At 35.9% G+C, this 25,678-nt stretch overlaps 3 protein-coding genes across 8 annotated transcripts; all 3 read right to left on the bottom strand.

Moving 5' to 3' along the window:
• Positions 1-817: 817 nt before the first annotated feature.
• LOC126817668 (SET domain-containing protein 9) lies at positions 818-6,736 on the bottom strand. 3 transcript variants are annotated; one of them, XM_050544767.2, is made up of 5 exons: positions 6,518-6,736; positions 5,575-5,903; positions 5,093-5,216; positions 2,386-2,501; positions 818-1,639 (listed from the first exon to the last, which is right to left on the bottom strand). In XM_050544767.2, exons 1-5 carry the CDS (start codon positions 6,595-6,597, stop codon positions 1,431-1,433), a joined length of 858 nt encoding a protein of 285 aa, XP_050400724.2. In that variant the 5' UTR covers positions 6,598-6,736; the 3' UTR covers positions 818-1,430. The 3 variants fall into 3 exon arrangements, with proteins under 3 accessions (XP_050400724.2, XP_050400726.1, XP_050400725.1); XM_050544769.2 differs by having other exon boundaries at positions 6,635-6,717; XM_050544768.2 differs by having other exon boundaries at positions 6,452-6,590.
• Positions 6,737-6,931: 195 nt separating this feature from the next.
• LOC126817666 (uncharacterized) lies at positions 6,932-10,250 on the bottom strand. The gene is made up of 2 exons (XM_050544766.2): positions 10,211-10,250; positions 6,932-9,648 (listed from the first exon to the last, which is right to left on the bottom strand). Exons 1-2 carry the CDS (start codon positions 10,211-10,213, stop codon positions 7,351-7,353), a joined length of 2,301 nt encoding a protein of 766 aa, XP_050400723.2. The 5' UTR covers positions 10,214-10,250; the 3' UTR covers positions 6,932-7,350.
• A 2,816-nt stretch (positions 10,251-13,066) lies between these two features.
• LOC126818094 (uncharacterized) lies at positions 13,067-25,239 on the bottom strand. Of its 4 annotated transcripts, none has more exons than XM_056100403.1 (14): positions 25,096-25,238; positions 21,214-21,355; positions 20,924-20,973; positions 20,136-20,235; positions 19,728-19,816; positions 19,203-19,338; positions 18,445-18,576; positions 17,470-17,691; positions 16,085-16,240; positions 15,749-15,837; positions 15,450-15,508; positions 14,825-14,916; positions 14,437-14,494; positions 13,067-13,776 (listed from the first exon to the last, which is right to left on the bottom strand). In XM_056100403.1, exons 2-14 carry the CDS (start codon positions 21,325-21,327, stop codon positions 13,103-13,105), a joined length of 1,971 nt encoding a protein of 656 aa, XP_055956378.1. In that variant the 5' UTR covers positions 21,328-21,355; positions 25,096-25,238; the 3' UTR covers positions 13,067-13,102. The 4 variants fall into 4 exon arrangements, with proteins under 4 accessions (XP_055956378.1, XP_055956379.1, XP_050401247.2 ...); XM_056100404.1 differs by having other exon boundaries at positions 19,224-19,338; XM_050545290.2 differs by lacking the exon at positions 25,096-25,238 and having other exon boundaries at positions 21,214-23,663.
• Positions 25,240-25,678: the final 439 nt, after the last annotated feature.

Here is a 25,678-nt window from a genome sequence, read left to right as displayed (position 1 = left end):
ATCAGATTGCTTATCTCTGCCTACCGTAAGCAGACAATGTTCATCATCGAACTCCGTCAAGGGATTCGCCTAATGAATGCCTACACCAAGTTTGAACATTCTACCTCAATTAGAAGGGGAGTTATTGTGTTCCAAAGTCTCGACCAATTAAATTGCTTATCGCTCTGCTTACCCTCAGCAGAAAATGTTCATTATCGAACTTAGTCAAGGTATTGATGTAATAAAGCTATACACCAAGTGTCCTCACCCTCACTTAATTAGAACTAAAGTTCTAATCAAATTGCTTATCGCTCTGCTTACCCTGAGCAGAAAATGCTCATTATCGAACTTAGTCAAGGTACTGATGTAATGAAACTATACACCAAGTTTCATCACTCCCACTTAATTAGAACTAAAGTTATCGTGTCCCAAAGCATCAGCCAATCAAATTGCTTATCTCCGCTTACCCTTAGCAGAAAATGCTCATCTACGAACTCCATCAAGGTATTGACCTAATAAACACCTACACCAAGTTTGAACATTCTAGTTCAATTAAATAGAGAGTTATTGTGTCCCAAAAGTGTGACGGACAGACAGACGGATGGACAGACGGACGAACCCATTTTAATATTCCCCTGCTTTCTTCGAAAGGCGGGGGACAAAAATTCAGCCAATGACCAAGCAGTCTTCTCTTGGATTAACTTTAATCATTCCGTTAGATAACGGATAATGAAATTGACTTTCCAGCAACAGAATTATAACGGACTGTTAACAAATGACGCGTTAGCAAGATAACGATCTGTTACGAGTTTAACGGATCATTAAAATAACTTGAGAATTTTGAGAAAGAAGATGGTCACATCTGTATTCTAGTACAGTAAAATTAGAAAATGTTGCCAATTCCTCGGCAAATTACCTTGCCAGCTTTTACCTTCATATAAATAATGTTCATAAAAGACCCTTGGGTGTGAATAACTGAATTACGTAGATAGGAGTAACCCAGTTCGATGGAAGTTATTAAAGATAGGGTTGTCAGTAGGACTTTTCTGAAACTCTACTTGCTGCGACAAAAAGTCATGGAGTAGAACAAATCAATCCTATTCCCTCGCAAGCCATATACTCCATATTATGTCAACAAGCTACATACGAATATGGCCTGAAGAATAGTTTATAATTAGGTATATTGATTGTATTATTTTTCACAAAACTACATATTTTTTGTAGAATTACACATTAATCCTTCTTAACTTGGTGTGAGTCATTGGTTTTTGTTGGTAATGTTGACAAAAGAGGAATCAGTCAGAACAAGTATCAGTGGCGGTTGGATTTTGGATGAGCAACAGTGTCTCAGCTTCTGTTGTCACTAAGATAAAATAAAACGCCCTGTTGGCACTATGATCTCGCCATTAGATTACACCTAGCTGGCAGTTTAAACATTTTTTTATTTGCAGTCAATATACAACAGTAAAATAAGTTGAAAATAATTCTTCTCCGCACTCAATAGTTCTTGTTGACACTAATACAACTAATCTAGTTAATCTAATCTCATCAGGATTGTCTATACTGGCACTATAGTATATATTTGGTATGTATTTTTTCAGTGAGAAAGGAAAGTCTTTTGGCACGATAATCTCTTGATAGGCTACATTTGCTGAATGCCCTGTAACAGAAATTTAACAAAACTAATTTTAGTTCCCACTTTTACACCTACGCTTATTTTGATGGAAAACTGGTTATCAATTTGTCGAGTTTAGAAACGAAATCGGGATGCTGAATTAAGAAATTTGTATACAGGAAATCAAATAAAGAGAAAAGAGAAAAGAGAAAATAGTTGGGATAATTCGAATGATGAATTTAGAATAACTAAGAAAAAACCCGGCAAGCAGCATCCTTTAATTTTCATAACTTTCTCTGTCATAATAAACAAATGTGGTGGAAGGTGGGGTGTCTCCTCCTAACGAGTTCTGTGTACGATGTGGGGACAAAGCACTTTATTTTCAGGCAACATTGACATAATTACGGACAAAGTCAGCATAGACCAGGTCCAAGAAGAGGGGTGCTCCGGTGTCCATAAATATCTAATTTTTTTTACTACGGCGTGGCCAGTATTCGTGTCACATAAGCCCTGATCCGTTCCCCGATGCCCTAATTTGGCTATGCAGGGGCAAAGTTAGAAACTCTATTTTTTTTTGCATACGGGTATGGTAGGGGGCCCAAAATGTGTCATGCTCCGGCACATACAAATTCTCTGATATAGATTGGAACACATTTTATCTTTGAATTATCTTATAGGTTTCGTTAAGTTCCCTTTTATTTAAGAAGTCATATTGTACTCCAAAGAAATAGGCTAGGTATCATAAATGAAATCTGGTAAATGTTGAATGAGATAAATAATACGTGTCTCACTCTTTGATTGGTTGTTAACATACTGTCCAATAGCCAATGGATTGATAGGATGGGTTGATAACCAGGACCTGTCGCACATCAGATATGGTCCAACACGATCCCTGTTAGAGCATGATCTGAAAATAAAACGTCTATTGTAGTATAAGCAAATAATCATCCACGATTGTGGCCATTAAAACACTAAAAAACAATAAAAAAAATATGCGCGTGCCAGGAAGGGTTTAATTATGTTCATGTCCTTTGTCTTTAAAATAAAATACAAGTAGACTAATTAGTAATTATTTGACTATTTGTCCAAGGATAGTTGTCATGATAAGCCTAATTGTGATCTAATTCTGTCTTTAGGGTAGACGGGATAAATGCATATAATCACGGCCACAAATCGATTTTATCTCAGTCCAATCACTAAATCCCCTTGAGCCATCTAGAAAATCAAACCTATTGCATGTTATATAATTTCTATGTTTTATATGACAAGTCTAAGACGTTGAGCTACGTGTTGCCGTGGACAAACTTAATTCTCATCAGCATCATCACAGTTTGCTACGCGCAAGGTGACAACTGTTTGGGTTTCGACTGAAGGCCAGAATTTGAAAGAAGGATCTGCGTTTGGTGAACACATCGCTCATTTTGAGACTAGATCCTAAATGTTTCCTCATGGCGGGGTTTATTAGTTTCTATTTACAAAGGGAACCTTATTTCCAAATTTATTATGTAGATCTGTCCAATGACGTAACGCACTGTTCATACCACACACCATACTAAACTTAAGCTGTCTATCTACAACTAGCCCACACACATGTCATATCAAATCAAAGTACCTTTAAAATTGTGCCTCCCTCTCCTGCATACACCACTGAACCCTTTTCCTCCCATCCTCGTATTCCCACCCCACCATGCCTTAAATAATCACGATGGACGTTCTGCTGAAGTCAAAATGGGAGTTGAATTTCAAATATTCTTGTAATGACGAATTGCTTTTTAAGTTTTATTCTTTCTTGACAATGACGCGATGCCAATCATCATTTAAATGAGAGAACCGTCAAAGAAAGAAGCAAGGAGTGACCCGATTTGTATAGTATTAACCTCCTTCATACTTTAAGGGATTAAAATGAATTATTCTCTGTGACCCACAGGTCGTGCCCTACACTCAGAAAAAATGCAGATTCTTAATCAAATCCAAAAGTCATGAATTCATAATTAGACCTGAATTCTTTCCCGAAAAGAAACAAGCCAACAGTGAGGCTGATGTCTCCCGCCGAAATCCTAAAATTTAAAGATGACAAATATTAATTACAGATTTTTCTTTTTCAAAAGTATCAAACTGATTATCTATACATAGTCCAAGCATAAAATGTTCACGATCAAACTCCATCAGTTAGAATCAAAGTTATTTTATTCCAAAGCATCGACATGTAAATCATTGAACTCGCCCAAGACATTCACCCAATGAACATTAAGTTTAAACATTCTACCACAATTCTTGACCAATCAAATTGCTTATCGCTACTTAGCCTAAGCAGAAAATTCTCATGATCGCACGTTGTCAAGGTATTGATATAATGAATCTATACTTCGAGTTTCACAGCTCTCATCAATGAGAACTAACGTTATCAAGTTACAAAGTTTCCGCTTCGTGGAAAATGCGCATTATCGAACTATTGAACATTCTACCTCAATTAGAAGGAGCGTTATTTTGTTCCAAAGTTTCGACCAATCAGATTGAAGTCTCTTCATCAAACTTTATTAAGGTATTGATGCAATGAAACTATACACAAAGTTTCACAACTGTCACTCAAAGTTGTCGAGCTCCAAAGTCTCGACCAGTCAAATTGCTTATTGCTCTGCTTACCCGAAAATGCTCATTATCTTACTTAGTCAAGGTATTAAGTGATGAAACTATACACCAGGTTTCATCACTCTCACTTTATTAGAACCAAAGTTATCGTGTCCCAAAGCATCAACCAATCAAATTGCTTATCTCTGCTTGCCATAAGCAGAAAGAGCTCATTTTTGAACTCCATCAAGGCTTGTTATTGTGTTCCAAAGTCTCAACCAATCAAATTGCTTATCGTTCTGCTTACACTGAGCAGAAAACGCTCATTATCGAACTTTGTCCAGGTATTGAGGTAATGAAACTATACACCAAGTTTCATCACTTTCACTTAAAACTAAGGTTATCTTGTCCCAATTCATCAACCAATCAAATTTCTTATGTCTGATTAACCTAAGTAGAAAATGCTCATCTTTGAACCTCGTCAAGGCATTCACCTAAGGAACGTCAACACAAGTTTGGACATTCTAGCTAAATTAGAAGTTATCATGTCTAAAAAAGAAAAAGTGTGAGGGGCAGACAGACGGACAGGCCGAGTTTAATAGTCCCAGCTTTCCTCGAAAGGCGGGGGACAAGAAGATGTTTCAAAATTGTCGACCACTAAATCTAGAGCAAAACAACCCAATTTCAGATATTATCAGTTAAGAACGATGAGATTGAGAGAAATCGTGGGCTTTCTGTACTGATCAGATTATACACAGTCACAAAATATGTGCCTGAACTATAATAGCAATCATACTATAACAAATTATGCTAATGTAGGCCATTCTTCCCTACAACAATAAACAAAAATGTGATGTATGGGCACTTGATCCTTCTATTATATTATGAGATCGGTTTTATATTTAATCTATATAATAATTTCATGATTACCTATATAGGTACTTAGAGATTCCTTTGTCATTGCCATCTATCAGTAAGCCATCTAAACATCGAAAGATAAAGGGATTATTTATACTTTGTAGTAATATTGGCTCATAATTGTAATACAAGGTCCCTGAAACGGCAAGGAAAGCATGCATGAGAAAGTAATTTATAATATTGCGATTATCATACTAAAACATTATCATCCGAATGTCGTGTCTCCAAGATCTGTCTTTCGGTAGCCCCTTATTATAAATATGAATCCCCCCCCCCCCCCCAGATAGTGTATCCCCGGCCATTTTGAATAATAGTTACACACGGTACCCCTCACCCAAGCCTATAAACTTATTTCACTGTATTGGAATTCTCTTTTCGTCGAAAGCCCACACAAGCTTTGTAAAACTGAATGATGGGTGAGGGCGTTAACCCTTTTTCAGAATGTCCATATAGACCATATAATTGTTTAATCGGTTGGACAATGGGCATATTACCTGGATACATAGCCACAACAGTATGAACAGGAACCATCCCGGAGGTAACGAATACACCGGTTCCACCATGAGCCAGACCACTAACTTTTCTGCCTATAGTAAACCCCACAACATCCGACATAACGTATAGGTTTCTTACAGAAATCGTTTTTTTGTCCGTATATAATAATCTTGAACCATCTTGTCCATTGTGAGCTTTTACGTTATATTTCTGATTGTCGCATTTTTCAGAAGCATCAAAGGCTTGAAACAACGTTTCGACGAATTGGAGAGCCTCTATCTTAGGTATAATTTCATCTGAAGATTTTGATGGAACTGCCCGAATTGATCTGCATTAAAATAGATGTGTCTTCATGTAAATAATGAAATAATAATTCAATTCAATAGGATTGGGATTGATGTCTCGTGAACACAATACTTTGGTCATTTGGAGACATTAATTTTTTTCATTTTATTTCTTTGGTTACGTGTGCAGTGTGATAATTATTACATAAACGCTATTGTGTGGATGGGTGGACCTCGGGTTTTCGTCCCATCCAACAAATCGACACATTTTCCTTATCAGCTTGGCAGGCACCACCCCTGAATAAATGAAGGTTGATAAATCGCGAGGGTTCTTCTAGGCCAAGGTTGGGAATCGAACCCGGGATATTCTAGTCGAGCGATCAATCCCCTGGCCTCTCGACTACCACGGACAGTTAAAATACGTAGGGCCTGCATCAATGGTTTGACAGATAATGTGTTCTCAAATTTTACATACAATAAAATTTGAACATCCCTATACTGTATGGTCAAATCACGGCAAATCGTTGATTACTTTTTGTTATCAAATTCCAAACCCCTTTAAAATAATGTTCAAAATATAAGAGAAACTCACTATCGAGTTTAATCTGTGAAGCGCCTGGCTAATATAGACTACACATACTGAAGTCGGTCGACTAACCTGTCTTTCAGATTTAGAGCAATCCATGGAACAAATCTATACTTATACTGTTTCCACTTCTCGATCACCCTTTTAATCATGTTAGCGTATAGTCTATTTAGAAAACATTGTTCTGACCTAATATTGAGTCATTAAAGTATAACATCAAATTGTTCCAATGGGCGCAGACATATTGTTTTTTTCTGACTAGATTGCCCAGACGTTAGATCGAGAAAAGGTGACGAGCTCACAAAATGTACAATTGTGAAGATGCGGGATGTTTTGCATAAAATTGTACAATTCATGCACATTATCTTTTCTTTGTTTGAAGCGTGTTCATGCATTATTTATTTAATTTCAAGTCTGGTCATTTTATTATTCAAAAAAGAAAAAAAAAAAGAAAGAAGAAACTGGTCACCTACTGGAACTATTACCGTTTACATCTAAATACATTTATTGTCTTACTTATAGTACTGACTTATATGCACTTACCAAAAAGAATGGTTGGTGAGTGGAACAAGGTTTTAATTTCTGTGGAATTGTATTTATCATTCCGTTTAACATGGACACAACCGACTTTGTAATAGTTCATTAATCAAAATTCAATTTGGGCTTTGAATATACGTAATGCATGCATTGGAGCAAAACATTTAGACAGGTTGAACCAGCTTTACATTTACTTGCAACATAAACAAACATACATCATTAAGTCGTTGTAATAATTGAAATTGGAAAAAACGTGGAGGTTTGCTAATTAATTATTTTATAGGCATGCAAATAATAAAAGTTAGTATAATTTAAAAAGGCTCGAAACATGGCTACGTTAAATTATGTATACAAGTTTGTATATTAAATCAGCCTATTAGTCCAGGATGAGCAACATGTAAATCTGTTATTTGGACAACAAGTGGTTCACTGTTAAGTGGAAGTTGCCATTGTTGGTCACCGTGTACTGTTGGGAGAGAAACGGTAGCTATAGATCCTGCACTAGACGCTGTTTCGATTCTCCAGGCTTTGGAAGGAGAAGACTTTAAATGAACATCAACTATCTTTGTTGCCCTGTCTGAAGCATCAACAGGTCGCCATCCTAAAAGGTGTGTAGCGACGGGCTTTTTTGCAGAATTATCTCGTAGATCCCCAAACAAGTAAATGTATCCATCCTGATCTTCCTTCACGACCTTTAGAAAATGTTTGTTTCCAATCAAACTAAGCAAGTTCTGAAATGTAAAGAATACCTTCTTCTTAGCAAAGTTGACTTCGGAAGATCCTGTTAAACCACTTCTGCAAAATATGTGCTGGTTCTCATTTGGACATTCTCGCTGGTCCAGGTTGGCATAGAAAAACCAAGTAGCCCTCTCTATACCCCATCTGGCCAGGATCAATAAACCCCGTATTCCATAGAGGCAAGCAGCATCCTCCGATACACATTCACTATATGTACATGTCTGTCCAGCTCCTTCAGAATCCCACCCCCATTCTGTAATCCACACGGGTTTACCAGGCATATTCAAGTCCCGCCAACGAATGAGATTTTTTACACCGTTGAATTCTCCTCGTGTATCTTCTGGGAATGACATGGTTCTTACTCCAGATGGTTGATAAATAAAATTATAATAATGACCATTCACTACGTCAATGTATTGAGCCGCTGGTGGAGTTACCCTTGGTCCGATGTAATTCGCCATTGGAGGACTCTCGCTCGATTTGTCATGAGCCTGGAAGGCACCTGCTAATACGGTCATTTGTGGATCGCCAACTTTCAAGCCCCTGGCCATTCCACCCAATATCTGTGAATAAAACGGCCCTGTGTAATCCCATGGTTCATTGCCAACCTCAGCAGATTTAACCAGCTTGTTTCCCACAGTGGGTCCAAAATGACGGGCGAAATCCAATCCTATATTATAGCTATCTTGATCGGGATTTTTCCAGGCGGAAACTGGAAAGTGATCTTTTCTAAATTGTAGAGTTGCGTCTATGGTTAAATTAGCTTTTCTCCACAACCCATATTCCTTGTCCCAATTTACCCAAGACAACGCACTGGTACCGTGCCCCTGTGCCATTGATGCATAGTTAGCTCTGTCACCTGGTCCTTTTATGTCCCAAGTCAGCATGTGATAATTTCTAGCATGGGAACAAATAGCATCGTACAACGTGGCACCTTCCCCTTGTTTAAAACCAGAACTGTCAACCCGATGACCCCAGCCCCAAATACCATTCACACCAAACATGTATTGTAGTGACCTACTATTTACTTGTGGCTTTGGTGCTGCTCCCCACCGCCCATTTTCATCCCAGGCATCAATTTCCCAAATGAATGACTTCGCCCAGTCTGTATACGTCAATTCGTGTTGCACTGCTACAAATCGAAGCATTCTTGGTGGATTTATTTTATATTCAACGGCATGTACACTTTGGGGGTCTAACTTCTGCAAAACCTCCCAAGTAACACCATCAGAAGACACAAGTAGATTAGATGACACAGCCCCGTTTCCCGGCCAATGACGTACACGTATAGTGCCAACTGTTTTCGACTGACCAAAGTCGACTGCAACTCGATCTTTACAGTTCTTCTGCAGAGCGGCTACCTCTGATAGAGTGATATCAGCTGTGGACGAAATACTAAAGCCAGATATTAGTGATCCTCCAATATCAAATTTCTCTTTTTTGTAGTCATCGCTGGGGTTTAAAGTTTTAATAAGTTTGTGTTGTGAATGGTAAAGGATTTCTAATTGAGTATCTGCCCGAAACACGCCTTTTATCGATAGAAATTTCATCTCTAAAGGGGTAGGCAAGTCCACTTGGAAGTGTGATTGCCCGTTAACAACTTTCACCTCAAACTGCGTCTGAAAATTACCATCGGTAGCTAGATTTATGCCAGATGTTCCGGAACTCGAAGCGCAATGACCTTGACTACAAGAATCCATCAGAATATTCAGCTGTTTCTGAGATACATAATTTTCTGGAAGGCAGCCAGAAGATACCCAGTTTGTGCTGTCCTTGCCATCTACTACCAGATGGGCTAGATTCTGATCCGAAGAAGCATGTACTGATACTCCAGGGAGCTTAGTGTAGGATTGTACTAAACCTGCATCGGGATCCCAACATTTCACCACCAAAATGATAGGTAACAAAGCCAAAACTTGAAACATTGTCTGAAAAAAGAAAATGCAATATGAGCAGCGAATAATAAAAGATACAATCAAGGGCTATAATTCAGGAAGTTACGATCCGATATGCGGGTTATAAACATGTACATGAATTTCAAATTTCATCAAAATCGGATCAAAATTGTGACCTCTAGCGGGTCCACAACCTTAATATACCGTATGTTTACACTATTTGCGTACGAGGGGCTGCCATTTTGCACGGATTGGGCTAATGAAGACGGGCTTAGGGACAGTGTGCTATTAGGGAAATTGTGCCCGGACAGCGGCGCTATGGCCTACTCTTATTTCGAATTCCATGTACAGTTAAGTTGTTCTATTACGTGCACGCCAATGTGTACACGGGACCTCGGGTTTTCGTTCCGTCTGAACGACTAAGCACTGTTGTTGCCAGGACCTCAGTCCTGCACCACTGACAATGGAACTTTCTCGGCCAAAACCGGGACCTAGACAAGAGTTTTGCTTACTGAGCCTTCCGGAAGTATTTTGGAGGCGAATGTAAGGTACCGTTTGGAAAATCTACTATAACTATATATAAAAAATCACCTACCATTAACCCCCACCTAACCTTGGAAACATCCAGGTAAAACTGCTATATCAAAATATAAACAAATCACAGAGCCTGGTTTTCATTGCACAGCCGTTATTTCTCACCTTATCTTGGAGTTCTTATCGTTTACGTGAGAAATTAAAGCCGTTTGTAACTAATGTACGAAAATTAAATGGTAGCTAGGTAGGGTGGATCTGTCGTTCAGATTTAATTAAATTGAAAACCATCCTCTCCTCGAATATATCGGCTAACTTTCCAACCGAAAAAAATGAAATGGGGTTTAACTAGATAACAAACCTTAATCTCTCAACCCTCCGTATATCTCAACGTTCTTAGCTACGTTCTCGTAGCTAGGGTTTAACGTCCTATTGTTCTGCTCCGACTGGGCTAATGAAGACGACCAGAGTGTACCACGAGCGGAATTTTACCCGGAAAGCGGCGCTGTAGTCTACTCTTATTTCGAATTCCAACTGTGAAGGAATCTTTTAAGTGCACTTAAACCCCATTTAATTTCATTTTTAAGTGCACGCCAATGTGTATTCACGGGACTATGGGTTTTCGTCCCATCCGAACGACTATACGTTGCCCCTTGCCAGACTTTATGTCCTGCACCACTGACAACGGGGAACCACGCCGGAAAATCCCGATGAACTTTCTCGGCCAACGCAGGGATCGAACACGGGACCTCCAGGTTAGCGAGCCAACGTCTTACTCACCGAGCCACCTTTCCAACCGATGCGAAACCATGCCGAACTTTTTGAGAAGTGTTTGTGTTTGCAAGCTCTGCATGTCAAGTATCCGTGTTGCATATAGCCCGACATATCTCCAGGTAGCTACTAAAAACGTTGAATCTATTATTTTATTGGGCTTAAATATACCTAACCAATAATTTGCTTATCTGAAACATTATATTACTAGTAATGAGTCGGTTGTTACACTTACAAAGTATGTAAATATTCGCTCGGAGTTATAATGTTTATTTAATTGGAATTTGACAGCTATGTAAAGTGATGATAAAAACGTTGAAAACCATGCAGTTAACCTTGAGGCACATCAAAGCGAGTTCAGCTAGATTGGGTGTACGCGGTGTCGCCCTTGTTTACAGTCGCCTTGTTTACAGTCGCGATGTAGGCGAAACACAGACACACACAAAAATTGGACGTGGCTCTAACCCTGGCGGTTGGGCATGCGCCACAAACAATAGGGATGTTCCTTAGGGCATAAGGAATAATTATGCAAAGTTTCAAGATGATACGTTAAGAAATGTGGCCTGTAGACTACAAATAAATACAAGAAATGGGCGTGGCCCTGTGCCTGGGGGTCGAGCTGCACAAAAAACAATTTGGATCATCCTTAAGGTATAAGGAATAAGTATGAAAAGTTTCAAGATTATCAGTTAAGAATTGCGGCCTGTAGGAGAACCTAACACACACACACACTGGGGCGACGGCAATATACGTTCACATTATAATGGGGACGTATAAAAGCGTTTCAGTGCAGACTAAAAATAGTGTGCATTGTCGGAATGATTGTTCCCACAATTTAAATATAAACCTTACCAGTGCATAATTGTTTATTTTTCAGTTTTAGGAGTAAAGGTTGCCTAACTCTTTAGAGAAAAAAACCCTATATACTACATCTATATACTAAAGCCAAAGGCTAGGCAGCCTTTGAAAACTGTACTCACCGAGGCACATAACCACCTCCATCCATCTCCCAGAAGGAGCGGATTAAGGAACAGGCCACTATAGGCCTGTTATTTTGTGTAAATGGCGGGGTAAATTAAGAAAATCGGTCTGGGCAAAGAAATTTAGAGCCATTTCCAGTCATGTCAGGTTAGATACAAATTTATAATATGCATAGCAGAAAGTCACATGATGTAAAGACTATTAAAAGCTTATTTAAAGGCTTTCCTGAACGTACCCACAATACCCACCCCCCTTCCCCAAAAAATCTTGTATCAAATTAACAATGATCACTTTATTGTGGATCAGGCACACAAGGCGCATGCCCCCGCTATTTTTTGCAGTGGCAAACAATTCTTTACCCCATATATTCTCGCGGGAAAGGAATTAACAGTCAGTTTAGGTTGGAAATCGTAATTTATTCCGAAACGAGTTGGTTGGTTGATTGCCCGTCAGTCCGCCCACCGAGGGCCAGGCTTCGCACTCCCAAGTGGGGGCAGCACGCCCCCCTCTCTGAAAATCCTGGATCTGCCCAAGTGGATGGTTAAATGTCAATGGCAATGATTATTTCTAAATATTACTTTTAATTTTTCTCTGTGAACGGCTCAACTTCATATAAATATTTACTGTGGATTTGAAAAAGAGTGCCAAATAGAAACCATTGCAGTTGGAAAGAAAGGAATGCTCTTTTATGAATGATTTTATTTTCTGCTATCTATTAGAAAAATTATACTTTCAGACAAAGATCAGTTTAAGAGGTCAAACAGAAAGAATCCAGCACTTTCTGGTTAATTGTTTGGTGGGTTGATTTTTCAGAAACGGCAGTCAGTGTGTAAGTTGCTGGCTTACTGTCAAGAGGTCCCAGTGTTGGCTGAGTAAGTTCCCTAGTATTTTCCAGCATGGTATCCCTTTGTCATTGTTACAGGTCAAAGGGCCTGACAAGGAACATCGTCTAGTCATTCAGATGGGATGGGATTAAAAACCTGAGGTCCTGTGTACACCTTGGCATGCACATAAAACAACTGCTGCCAGAATTCAATTGCTATCTGGGAAAAATTTCCTTCCTAGCACACTGCATCTCATGCGTGTCTTCATTAGCTCGGTTGGGGCAGGAAAGTAGGACGTTAAACCCTATTTCATTCATTCATTCATTTTTCAGAAACACAAGAAATAATAAATCAAACATATTTTGATTTATTTTATGGCATTAATAGAACGGGGCCTTTTTCTTTTTCAATGGTGCTAAATGATGAACCGGTGGTTGAGATTCAACACTGGACATACTTAAGGTTGATAAATCTTGAAGCATCAACAAATTTTCACTTTGATCAGTATTTTTATCACAGTTCAGTTTAGATATACTATTAGACTTTCTTAGTTGTAAAGTTTTGTTGGGTACAACTAAATTTGGTTCATAGTTTCTACACTGTTTATTCCTTGTTCCTTTGGTAGATATTTTGAATTTTTCTCTACCAGATGGTGGTTTATCAGTTTTTTTCACTTGATCCATCATTACATTACTAAGCTCACAATTAGAAGAAATGTTTTCTGGGGGTGAGAGTCCTGAATCTTGTCTTTTATCCCCATTCAAAGAGTCATTTTTGCAAAGCGAAATATCTGAACAGCTTTTTTTCAGTTTTGGTTCATTTTTGTTCATTTCTAAAATCTCAAAATTTCTCAGTTCTTTAAATTCTCGTGCATGTATTTTCTTTTCCTCCATTTTATATATCAATTGTTTTAAACTTTCATCTCTCTGCTTCTGCTCTTCTTTCATTTCACTTCTGCACTGAATTTCTCTATCACGTTTTTCTTGTTGTTCAACAACTAACTTGTCCATTAGGTGGAAAAATTCTTCTCCAAATGATGTAAATACCTTTTCACCTATAAAATATAGCCATAAAGAAATGTTTTTAAATAATCAATACACAGTACGTTAAAATTGTGAACATTTTTATCAACTTCTGGGGTTCCATAATCTGTAGGCCTTAACCTGAGAAAAAAAGCCTTATTATCGAACTTAATCAATCCAGGTATTCATGTAATGTAATGAAATTAGACAGAGAAACAGAACAACACATTTTAATAGTCCCCTTGCTTTGTTTGAAATGGGGCGAAAACAAAAACAGAAAAAAGTTATTGCCATCTGATTTAAATCTGATATTGGGAACTGCATCTTAGACATGACACACATATATTTTTATGCTCAAGTTCCTGGCACAAATAGCAGGAAAATGTGGGAAAAACTGAAATGTAGGAATGTGTGGGGGAAACTAATCCTTGCCAGGGAAAGGTAGGGCTACTTGACAATCTGAAATTGTAATATTAACAAAATAATGTAAGTTTGTGATCGTAGTTACCAATACTGCATGTATTATTTACCGAGGTGCAACAAAATATTTAGATGGACAAAGTCACAGGATTTTGTTAATTTTATGATGATCTATGTAAAGAGTGATTCTGTGCATTGTAGATGTTAGTGGAATGTCACTAAAGATAGATAAACCCTTTACATAAAAATCAGTTTTGTTCCCTGAAACTCACCATTTAATTGATTGGCTTGTTCTGGTATAAGCTCTAATTTATTAACAACATTCTGTAGCTAAAATAAATTTGAAGTAATTAAATATCACGGTCTATAGAACATACCCAGTAATTTATTCCATACATTAATAGCTAATAAAGTTTCTGATGAGTAAATGGCAATTTTTAAAAATGATGATAGTAATATACATGTTTATCTTGTAAAAGATAATTAAGTGAGCAAGGAAATAACACCACATTTATCACTAGTTTAAAGGTTTCAGCCAAGCACAATATTACTAATAACCAGAATGTGTGAACCATACCTATACAGGTGCTATTGTCATTTTAATTAAAGACTGTCATTTTTTCTGGGGCTGTCTGTTCTTGAAAACCATTTCGTACTCACCTTTTCTTCATTATTCTTGAATGTTGACAAGAAATCTCGCAAGGCTTTTTCTGATGCAGAAACTTTTAATCCTTCATAATTCTTCAAAGTTTCTAAATATATAGTTTTATAAATGAAATGGGGGGATTTAACTTCGTACTGTTTTGCTCCAACTGGGCTAATGAAGACGGGCATATGCCATAGTGTGCTATGACTGAAATTTTGCCTGGACAGCGGCGCTACGGTCTACTCTTATATCGAATTCCAACTGCCAAGGAATCTTTTACATCCAGTGTGTATGCGGGACCTTGGTTTTTTGTCCCATCCAAATGACTAGACAGCTGTCCTTGTCAGGACCTCTGTCCTGCACCACTGACAAGGAGAAATCACACTGGAATTTATAAATTAAACTTGGTACATAAAAGCAATAATATTGATGAGAAATAAAATAAAATCGAGTTTAATGTCCTACTTTTCTTTTTCTGCATCGAACATGATAATGAAGACAGAATAATGTGATAAGACAAAAGCTAACTTTTTAATATGAAACAGATATTGCAACAGATGGATTCTCCTATATAGAAATTGATACATTTCAGCTTAAAGTAAAGACAAAATTTAATTAACATTTGACCAGTTGACATACCTTTCAATGGTTCCACTACAAGACTGTGAATGGAATTTTCAAAACTCAAATAACCATCTCTATTGAAAGAAAGATATTACATATTTATAAAAGATATAGAATTATATTGCAAAAGCAAATATTTGACCAGAATCAGAACTTTTAAATGTTTAATGTGTTTTTTAAACTTTCAATTACATATTTGCAACTATTTCTGTAACTCACTCACAACTATTTCTGAAACACACAACTATTTCTAGAACAGTTGAGATTTGGTTTCATTTTTGTAAACACTAAAGAATAATAAATATGAAACTTACTTTACAGCAGTAAAAAGTGAATCTATATAGGTTAACTGATGATTATAAATACTCTGATGAAATTTGACTTCATCACGTAATGCTTTCACCTGAAATAACACAAAATTTAAATAATTAAATTGACAGTAAATGGGGAGGGTATGATATGACAACCAGGTGGAATGGGCCTTGCATCCCCCCTACAAATAGGTCATCGTACTTTGAATTTCGGTACTGTTCCTCCCTATATCATGACTCGCTAAATAATCTTACAAGAAGCAGACGCTGGATGACTATTATGGGAGTATAAAAACAGCATATTGCTATAGAAACCATTATTATAATAGCAAAATGTACCTCTCTTTCTAGCATAGTATGACGATAGTTACAAGTTTTTAATAAACCTTCAATACATCGATGGAGTTCAACTGTTTTGGGTTTAGGTAGACTAGGTAACATTGACATAAACTCTTCAATTGTAACCTCTTTTAAAATTGGTCGCTTTAAAGCACTCTAAAATAAAGAAAACTGCAATGTAAACTTTAATTAATGAAAGCAGTTTTAAATATTTCAATATAGAAACAGATGATTTTGGGCAAAGTAATTGTAAAGTGTACGATGGTGTTGTTATGTTCTGCAGAAAGTAATTCAATTTGTAAATAAAAAGATGCAGCTTGTAATACAATTAGTACATAGAAACCAAAAATACATTCCTGTGGCATGTTCTCTGACATGTATTTTTTCTGTGGTTCCTTATTTTGTTTTACTAGTACTACAGTAAACTTAGCATAAGTCGGATTCGTATAAGTCGGATCTTCGCTCAACTTGGATAATTTCGTTTGGCCCCCTTGATCCCGCACATTTTTCTTATTAAATTTCTGCGCTTAAGTCGGATCTTTGGTCAACTCAGATCAAAATGTTCGGTGTTTGATCTAAATCTGGCTTTTTTTCTTCGCCTAAGTCAGATCGGCAGTATGTTCAGAATTTGACTAAGTCAGTTTCGTCCCGATGGTCTAAAACGCGGTTAGGTATTTGATGCACAGAGCCCCAAAATACTTTCTACTATCAATTTGATTCAAATCATGCTATTTGACGTGATACAATAATAGAATTTTCTCCGGAAAATTCGAAACTCACTGTCTGCTGTACGAGACACTTTCAAAGATGGCAACGAAACGGAAGTTATCTACTCGCACCAAAACGGATGTTATCTACTCGCACATACCAACAAAAGCTTGAAATGTGCCTTTGAATCAATTATTATCCGGCTCTTGCAGTTTATTTCTAATCGAGCTAAGATTGAATTTCGGTTCTTCCGCTAACTCGGATCATTGCTTAACTCAGTTAAAATTGGTCAGTCCACTTAGATCCGACTTATGCGAAGTTTACTGTATTAAAAGATAATACACCGTCTCATAATAGATAGATTGGTTTATGATGAAGTTTATAATTGATTATTCCACCCACCTCAAACTACTAACACAGTTTTTAATCTTACGTAACAGGTGCTGTGCTACTGTGTTACTGTATGTGTTAATGCTCAATATTCATTACTATTTGAAAATTCCAAGTCATTATTCAAAATTTAGATTTAATTCAAATGATAAATTTCGATTGTTTTCAGATTTTGAGGAAAGGAGAATCTTCCAAATCAATATATTTAATTTCAGGGAAAAAAACTCATTAAATTCCAATAAGTTCAACCTTAAAAACTATTTTATTTTGAATATTTTACTACTTACCCATGGTGCAGCTGGATACAACAAGGATAAACTGAGTAGATCTGTTGAACAATCTCTACATAGAGTTGATGATTTAACTATATCACTGGTTAATCTTTCTTTAAAACATTTTGCTATGTGATCAGAGGTTATCTTCTTTACAGGGTTATCTGTTTCACATAAAGATTCTCTTAATTTTATTAGTTCTTTATACAACTGACTTAACTTTGACTCAAGTTGCCCCTAAAAAAAGAAGAAAATTTTGTCTGTTTAATAAATTCTTCATAGTACTTCTATACCATTCAATGGGGTTGGAAAGTTAATTTTTGGTGAGTTTACTCAAACAAAGGTTAAGAAAGTTCCAAATATGGAACACTAAACACATCAGTTGCATTATTTATATGTCACATTATATTTAATTTTAAATATCAAAACTTTAATACCAACCTAAACAGAATAACATACCACTTGCATTAACTGAATGAAATATCATTAGATTGAGTGAGTAAAACTACTGGGTCACGTAAAATTTTAATTGCTTGAACAAAATACATGTATATTCTTAATAAAGGTAACCTAACGATTTTAGTTGTACCTAACAAGTTGGGTCTGACATTTTTAACTTTGTGTTGGACATTTTTAAAAAAAAATATCAACTAAAATGCTGAAAATAGACAAATCTGTGACAGAAAAAATGACAAGCACCAGAGGAACAGTGCCTGACAAAGCCTGAATTTGTTCCTGGCATAGTCTGTGAAAGCTTATTTCAAGGCATGCTCCTGAAACTGCTCTTTTGTTATAAGTCTGCATCTTAATTTGAATGCTCGTTTTCAGTGGGATCATTGTTTCATCTAATCGATTACAACTGACTGATGATCGAATGAAACACATAACTACTAAACAACATATCAGTCAAATGAGTGATGTATTTTTTAACTGAAGTTGAATTTCTTTCAATTATTATTGGTGAGATAATTCTCTACCCCTTTAACTTACAACATGTTTGAGGTTAATATGAGACATCTGTCCTGATGTTATATCTAGTAATGTTAGATCTTCTTGGTTTTTCTTCTTTATAAAATCATTTATAAACATAGTTGGTTTTATCAAGTTTTCCTTGCTGTTATTCTAAATAAAATAAAGGGTTGATTGATTTTAAGAAAATAGGATTGTGGGGAGGTACCTTAACATTAGCCGGAATTGATATAATAAAACTGTAAATTGTAATACCAATAAAGTATCATAGGAAATGTTAATATGGGTCAGATCTAAATGTTAAGGCCACCTGCAGATTTAGTCAAGGTCACGAGATGTAAACAGGGTTGGGCACGTGATTGTTGCCGAGGATTGTGGGTTAAAAAGAAAGGGTTGATTGATTTTAAGAAAATAGGATTGTGGGGAGGTACCTTAACCGGAATTGATATAATAAAACTGTAAATTGTAATACCAATAAAGTATCATAGGAAATGTTAATATGGTCAGATCTAAATGTTAAGACCACCTGAAGATTTAGTCAAGGTCATGAGATGTAAACAGGGTTGGGCACGTGATTGTTGCCGAGGATTGTGGGTTAGCCCTCTTTACATCTCGTGACCATGACGAAATATGCAGGTGGCCTTAATATTTAGATCTAACTATTAATATCGTCAAAAGATTTTAACAATCACTTTAACAAATGTAGTACCCCTCAGCTGAAAGTTTCTGCTTTTTATATTTTGACAGTTATTTAATAACTATATATTTCAAATGCGAACCTTGACAGAAAAACTACTAACTTCTATTCCTTTAAATAATTTGATTCTAGCCGATTCTGCTGTTTCTACCATGGCCATTAGATGAGCTCTACTAACAGGTATATTACTACCCTTAACATCAGCTGCTATATATGACCTATTAAAAAGATATATCATTCATAGAAAAAACAAACATGTAACATAGTCGTGTGGAGGGAATCAACGTGTCAGAGCTCAGAGGTCACAGAGGTAAAAATATGGTGGAGTATGAGCTTTCAAAATGAAATGAATGAGCTTTAATGTGCTACTTTTCTGCACATATGAACTTTCAAGGGAAGGAGGCATAATCTTTTGCATCCTTTAATAAGGGGAAAATTTTTTCAGAAAGATAAGCTATATAAATACAAAGGAAGAAAGATATTCAACTATACACTACAATTTTAGTTGGAGGCTATGTGGTTACTTTCAGAACTTTTTGAGTGATCAAAGCCATTGCGAAACCTTTAACAAATTATTGAACAGTCATAACTCAACGAATAAACATACCTTAACTCATCAGTTAACCATTTTAACACATTCTCGACTTCTAGTAGGTTCTCAGATCTATTACCTAATGCTTCACTTAATATTAATGTCTGGAAGGTAAATATGAACGGAATGGTGAAAGAAGACATATAAAAATGGGTATTGCACATAGTAGATCCTAAAAAAAACCTCAAATCATTAAGTAATGTTAAAGGTAAAATTCCAAAAAGGTGACGAAAGGTGTTAAAGGGGGTACTTATTAAGGTAGGATTGACTGATTTATAAATAATCTGGTATTCAGTCATTCAGATATAATACTTACAAGTCACATGATGATGATATGACACAGGTGAATTAGTGATCTTTACCCCTTACTACTGATACTCATACAAAAATATTTTATTTACAGCCTATGTTTCTATTAATTACCTGTCTTTCTAGTTGAATTATTTGTGCTTTTAGTAAATTTATTCTGCGTTCATCAAATTTCTCTTGACTTGTTTCATTTAAAAGTTGTTCTAACATGGACCTGTATGTGTTGAACAAAATTTAATTATATGAATTATTTATACATAGATTAATCCACTTGCCCATTGTATTCAGATGCAGGAAAAAAGCACAATAAATCTTTTACCATTACATCAGCTATCAATTAAATCACTCCTAGTCCCTATTTGGCATAGATAATCAGGCTGCAACCAATAACAATTAACATCTTTTATTTTATAATATGTACGTAGCAGATCTGTTTATTATATATTTTCATGGACCATATGGTTCACAATGTTTTATATTTCTTATATGAGGAGAGGGGTGATATAGGCTATGGCTATGCCTGTTCCCTGATCCATTTGAAATAAAATATTGTTTACAAAAAATATACATCTTACATTTAAATTAGGTCATTTAGGTCATCTAGCGCAAGCTGAAAATTTGTGGTTACATAAGCTTATTTAAGGTCTCAAAAGTCGAGGCATTATCTTTCATTAATTCTGAAGCATCAATGCTTCCTTTATTATTGCTCATACTTCATACGGTAAGCTTGGAGCAGATATGAAAAACCTTCCCAAAGACAGGTGACCAAGTAACCAAACAAGATACAGTATGCCTGAAAATAGCCCAAATGTGAGTGATTATAAATGTATATATAGTATTTTTCAAATTAGTGTTCATAACTGACCATTTCAGATTGATATTCATAGATTAAATTCACTTACCTCTCATCCAGAAGCTGTAACTTAAGTTTCTTATTTTCTTCCTTTAACTCCTTAAATTAAATCAAAACTTTAAAATTTATTACCAGGACTTCTCACATATTTTACCTAACATAATTGATTACAAATTACAATAAATTTGTTAAAAACTGAATATAAATTACTTTATAATTATATACATTCGTATTACATTAATATGTGCTTTTAGACCCATTTTCGGATATTTTAAGGTTCCAAAGAATAGAGACGCACAATTATGGGGTATCATAATTCACAAATAATATTACTCTTGCCTGCATTTCTCTATCCATCTTCAGTAAGATGGCACTATTACTAGGATTTGATTGATCTGAATTACAATGTAGTACATCTCTCATTTGTAGCCTTCCTCTACTTGACTGTGACATTTTGTTGTCTATTACTATGTATTCTTATCTCTTAATGTAAGTATTTGTTAACTAACCATTGAGTAATAGGCCTAATAATGTTATAGTAATTAAAATGAATTCTAAGCTTTAGACTATATGTATAAGGAATATATATCCCAAGTTTAAAGACGATCCATTAAGAATCGTGGCCTGTAGGCAACACACAGAAACACAAAGACAAAATGGGTGTGGCTCTGTTCCTGGGGGTTGGGCATGCACCAAAAACAATAGGGATCATTCTCAGGGGACATAATTCAGGAAGTTACGATCTGATATGTGCGAGTATCGAAAACAACCAAGATCTTTGGGTTATAAACATGCATTTCAAGTTTCATCAAAATCGGATCAAAATTGTGACCTCTAGTAGAGGATCCACAACCTTGATATACCAGATGTTTACACTATTTGTGTACCGGGGGAGGGGGGGGCATTTTGTCTGGCAGTTTTGGTCCGATTTTCATGAAATTCGAACTCAACCAACATTAGGGTGTAACGGTGATATATTCAAACATTTTTTTTTAATTGGATAAAAAATATCGAAAGGAACTAAGACCTTTGTGATATAAACATAAATTTAAAGAAGCTAAGTCTCTAACTCAATATCATCCAAAACCTTCGACATTGAAAACACGAATTAGTTGTCAATTTTAATCAACATTGGTGTTGTGATCTTACCGGGAAAAGATGGGCTTCTGATATCTATTATTTAAGACAAAATAAACAATTTGTTATAAACGACTCGAAAAATGGTGTTAGACATATTCCACAAGTCATGTCAAACGGTGACGTCATATTCCTATCTGGAGAGCATGCACAATAAATACTATAGGTGTAGACTGAAATAACCAGACGCTAGTGATTGCCATTCGATTGAGACTTCTGGCGTATTTTGTCGAATATAACTGCTTTGAAATTAGAGTAAAAATGGAAACGATTGAATGTAAATCAGTTTATTTACATTCATATTACATTATTATATACGTTGCGACCCATTTGTGTCAATTTGTAGATCCTAAATATTAGAGATTTAGCTCCTTTAAGGTTGCATCAAAATCGGAAAAAAATTGTGGCCTCTAGTGGGTCTACAACCTTGATATACCACATATTTACACCATTTGCATGATACAAGGGGCGGCCATTTTGTCAGTCAGTTTTGGTCCGATTTTCATGAAATTCGAACTCAATCATCATTAAGGTGTAACGGTGATATATTCACATGTTTTTTTTAAATCAGATAATAATTGTGACCTCTAGAGAGACCTCAAGCTAAAAACGCCACTTTTCGTACAGTCAAGGGCCATAATTCAGGAAATTATGATCCGATATGTGCAAATATCGAAAGGAACCAAGATCTTTGGGTTATAAACATGGATTTCAATTTTTATCAAAAACAGATCAAAATTGTGACTGCTAAAGGGTCGACAACATGTTTACATTATTTGCGTACAAGGGACAGCCATTTGGTCCGGCAGTTTTGGTCCAATTTTCACGAAATTGGAATTCAACCATCATTAGGGTGTAACAGTGATAAATTTTTTTTAATTGGATAAACATTGTGACCTCTAGAGGAACCACAAGCTAAAAACGTGATTTTTCGTACAATCACGGGCCATAATCCTGAAAGTTACGGTCCGATATGCGCAAACATCAAAAGGAACCACGATCTTTGGATTATAAACACGCATTTTAAGTTTCATCAAAATTGGATAAAAATCGTGACTTCTAGAGTGTCCACAACCTTGGTATTACATACTTTTGCACTATTTGCGTACAAGGAGTGGCCATTTTGTCTGGAAGTTTCGGTCACATTTTTAAGAAATTCAAACTTAACCTTCATTAATGTGTAACGGTGATTTATTTAAATGGTTTTAATAATTTAATACAAATGATATGTAACGGGTCCACATTAAGTGTGATTTTTCGACAATCAGTTGCCATAATCCAGGAAGTTACGTTTCACAATGGCTGACTAATTCAACAAATTTTGTTTGTGTCTTTGTATCGAACAATTCTACATGAAAATAGTGTTGGATTATTATAAATTTGTGTCGGATGTGGCAAGAAATGATTACTTTTGGCAATCAAAGAAGAATCACAGTGAAAATTAGACAGTAAGGATTCCAAAATAGCCTTAGAACCCAGGTAGGGCAAACGCCTTATTTGCATATTAGTTGTCTTTAGGATCAGCCAGTAACGATGAGAGCTAGCTCCTATCAGACATCGTTACTAAAGTAACTACCAGAAGCCCAACTTTTCACGGTAATATAGCAACATCAATGTTGATTTAAATTGACCAATAAGTCTTGTTTGTCATGTTGATCTCAACTCATATAATAATATAATTGTATATAAACTGATTTACATCCTATTGTTTGTTTTTACTGTAATTAGTGTAATTTCTAATCAGTTATGTTCGGCGAAATACGCCAGAAGTCTCAATCGAATGGCAATCTCTAGCGTCTGATTATTCCAGTCTACACCGATAGTATTTATTGTGCATGCTCTCCAGATCAGAATATGGTGTCACCGCTTGTGGAATATGTTAAACCTCGTTCATCGAGTCCCTTGTTACAAATGGCGCTGAAACGCATTATATGGTACACGATTCGTGTACCAATGGTAAAATGTTTATTTTGTTTTAAATATTGGATATCAGACGCCCATCTTTTCCTGGTAAGATCACAACATCAATGTTGATACTGGTATTTAAAGTAGCTAAGTCTCTAACTCAATATCATCCAAAGTCTTCGACATTGAAAATACGAATTATATGTCAATTTAAATCAACATTGATATTGTGATCTTACCGGGAAAATATGGGCTTCTGATATCCAATATCTAAGACAAAATAAATATTTTAACTATTGGTACACGGATCGTGTACCATAATGCGTTTCAGCGTCATTTGTAACAAGGGTCTCGAAGAACGAGGCTAGACATATTCCACAACTCATGTCAAACGGTGAGGGCATATCCTTATCTAGAGAGCATGCATAATAAATACTATCAGTGTACACTGGAATAACCAGACGCTTGGGATTTCCATTCGATTGAGACTTCTGGCGTATATCGCCGAAAATAACTGATTTAAAATTAGAGTAAAAACAGAAACGATTGATGTAAATCAGTTTATATACATCAATATTACATTATTATATGCGTAATTGCACCCATTTGTGTCAATTACTGGATCCCTAATTAGCAATTTAGCTCCTTTAAATTGACAAATAATTCGTGTTTTCAATGTCGGATTCGGAAGACTTTGGTTTGGACTTATTTATATTTATAGAGAGTGAAGCTCTAAAGCATCGCGCAAAGCGCGGTGCTTGAGCAAAGCTCTTTTCCGGTAACACAGGAGCGTAACTAAATCTGCCCTACGGCCACAGACCGTTGATTAAAAAAAAATAGCAATGCGCATGCTATCTTATTACGCAACTCATAGAAATATTTTTATGAAGCGTTTAATCAATGACGTCACATATTTCTGACGTCAATGAAAATAAATCTCACACTTTTTTGTTCTTTTTTTTTTAAACAAAATTAATCATACAAGTTAGATCTAAATTAAATTCAATTCGGAAAAACAAGATTATTTAACATTACTTGTGTCACTTGAGAAACTTAATTAGGAAGGTTTCATATTAGCAAAATATACACTATGAGTGACTATGTATGTTCATATATTAACAACAATCACATCAGCTTCGCTCTACTCGGGCAATGCCTGTTACTTATAGCTCCTCTAACCTTTGATAATGACTGAACAAGATCTAAAGCAATATCAAGTATGGACCTATATTCTAAAATATAAATGTGTTTAAACAGTGGACGAGTTCTATTAAAAATAAAAGTCTATTTAATTTTCAGCCGCCATTTGTAAACAAATAATGTGGATGCCGAGATCAGTTATTCTTTATCTATTCTGTATATAATGATGATTTGGGCGGAATAAACTACATATATCTTCTCTAATTGTAGATTAGGGTTTGCTTTAAGTTTCAAATCTGGTTTTTTTTTCTATAATACTGAGAGTCAGAAAGTATTATAATATCGGGAGAGAATATCGCCCACCTCAAATAAATGCTCCCTTGATTTAACGGAATTAGCTCCCTTTAGATATTTCGTTCCAAAAAACTAACGCGTTCGGCAATAAAAAATGACCAGTTCGATAATAATAGTTACAATCGATTAAATTTAAGATTAACAATTAAACCCACGATGCTTTCTTATAATGTGTCTTACACATATAACCATGGACTAAATAGGGTTCATGACCCACGATGCTTTCTTATAATAATATGTCTTACACATATAGGCCTATAGGCTAACC

Source organism: Patella vulgata, chromosome 4 (assembly GCF_932274485.2).
Source record: "Patella vulgata chromosome 4, xgPatVulg1.2, whole genome shotgun sequence".
Classification (NCBI taxonomy): domain Eukaryota; kingdom Metazoa; phylum Mollusca; class Gastropoda; family Patellidae; genus Patella; species Patella vulgata.
Note: the sequence above shows the minus strand (reverse complement) of the source record. Positions and strands in the feature narration are given on the sequence as shown.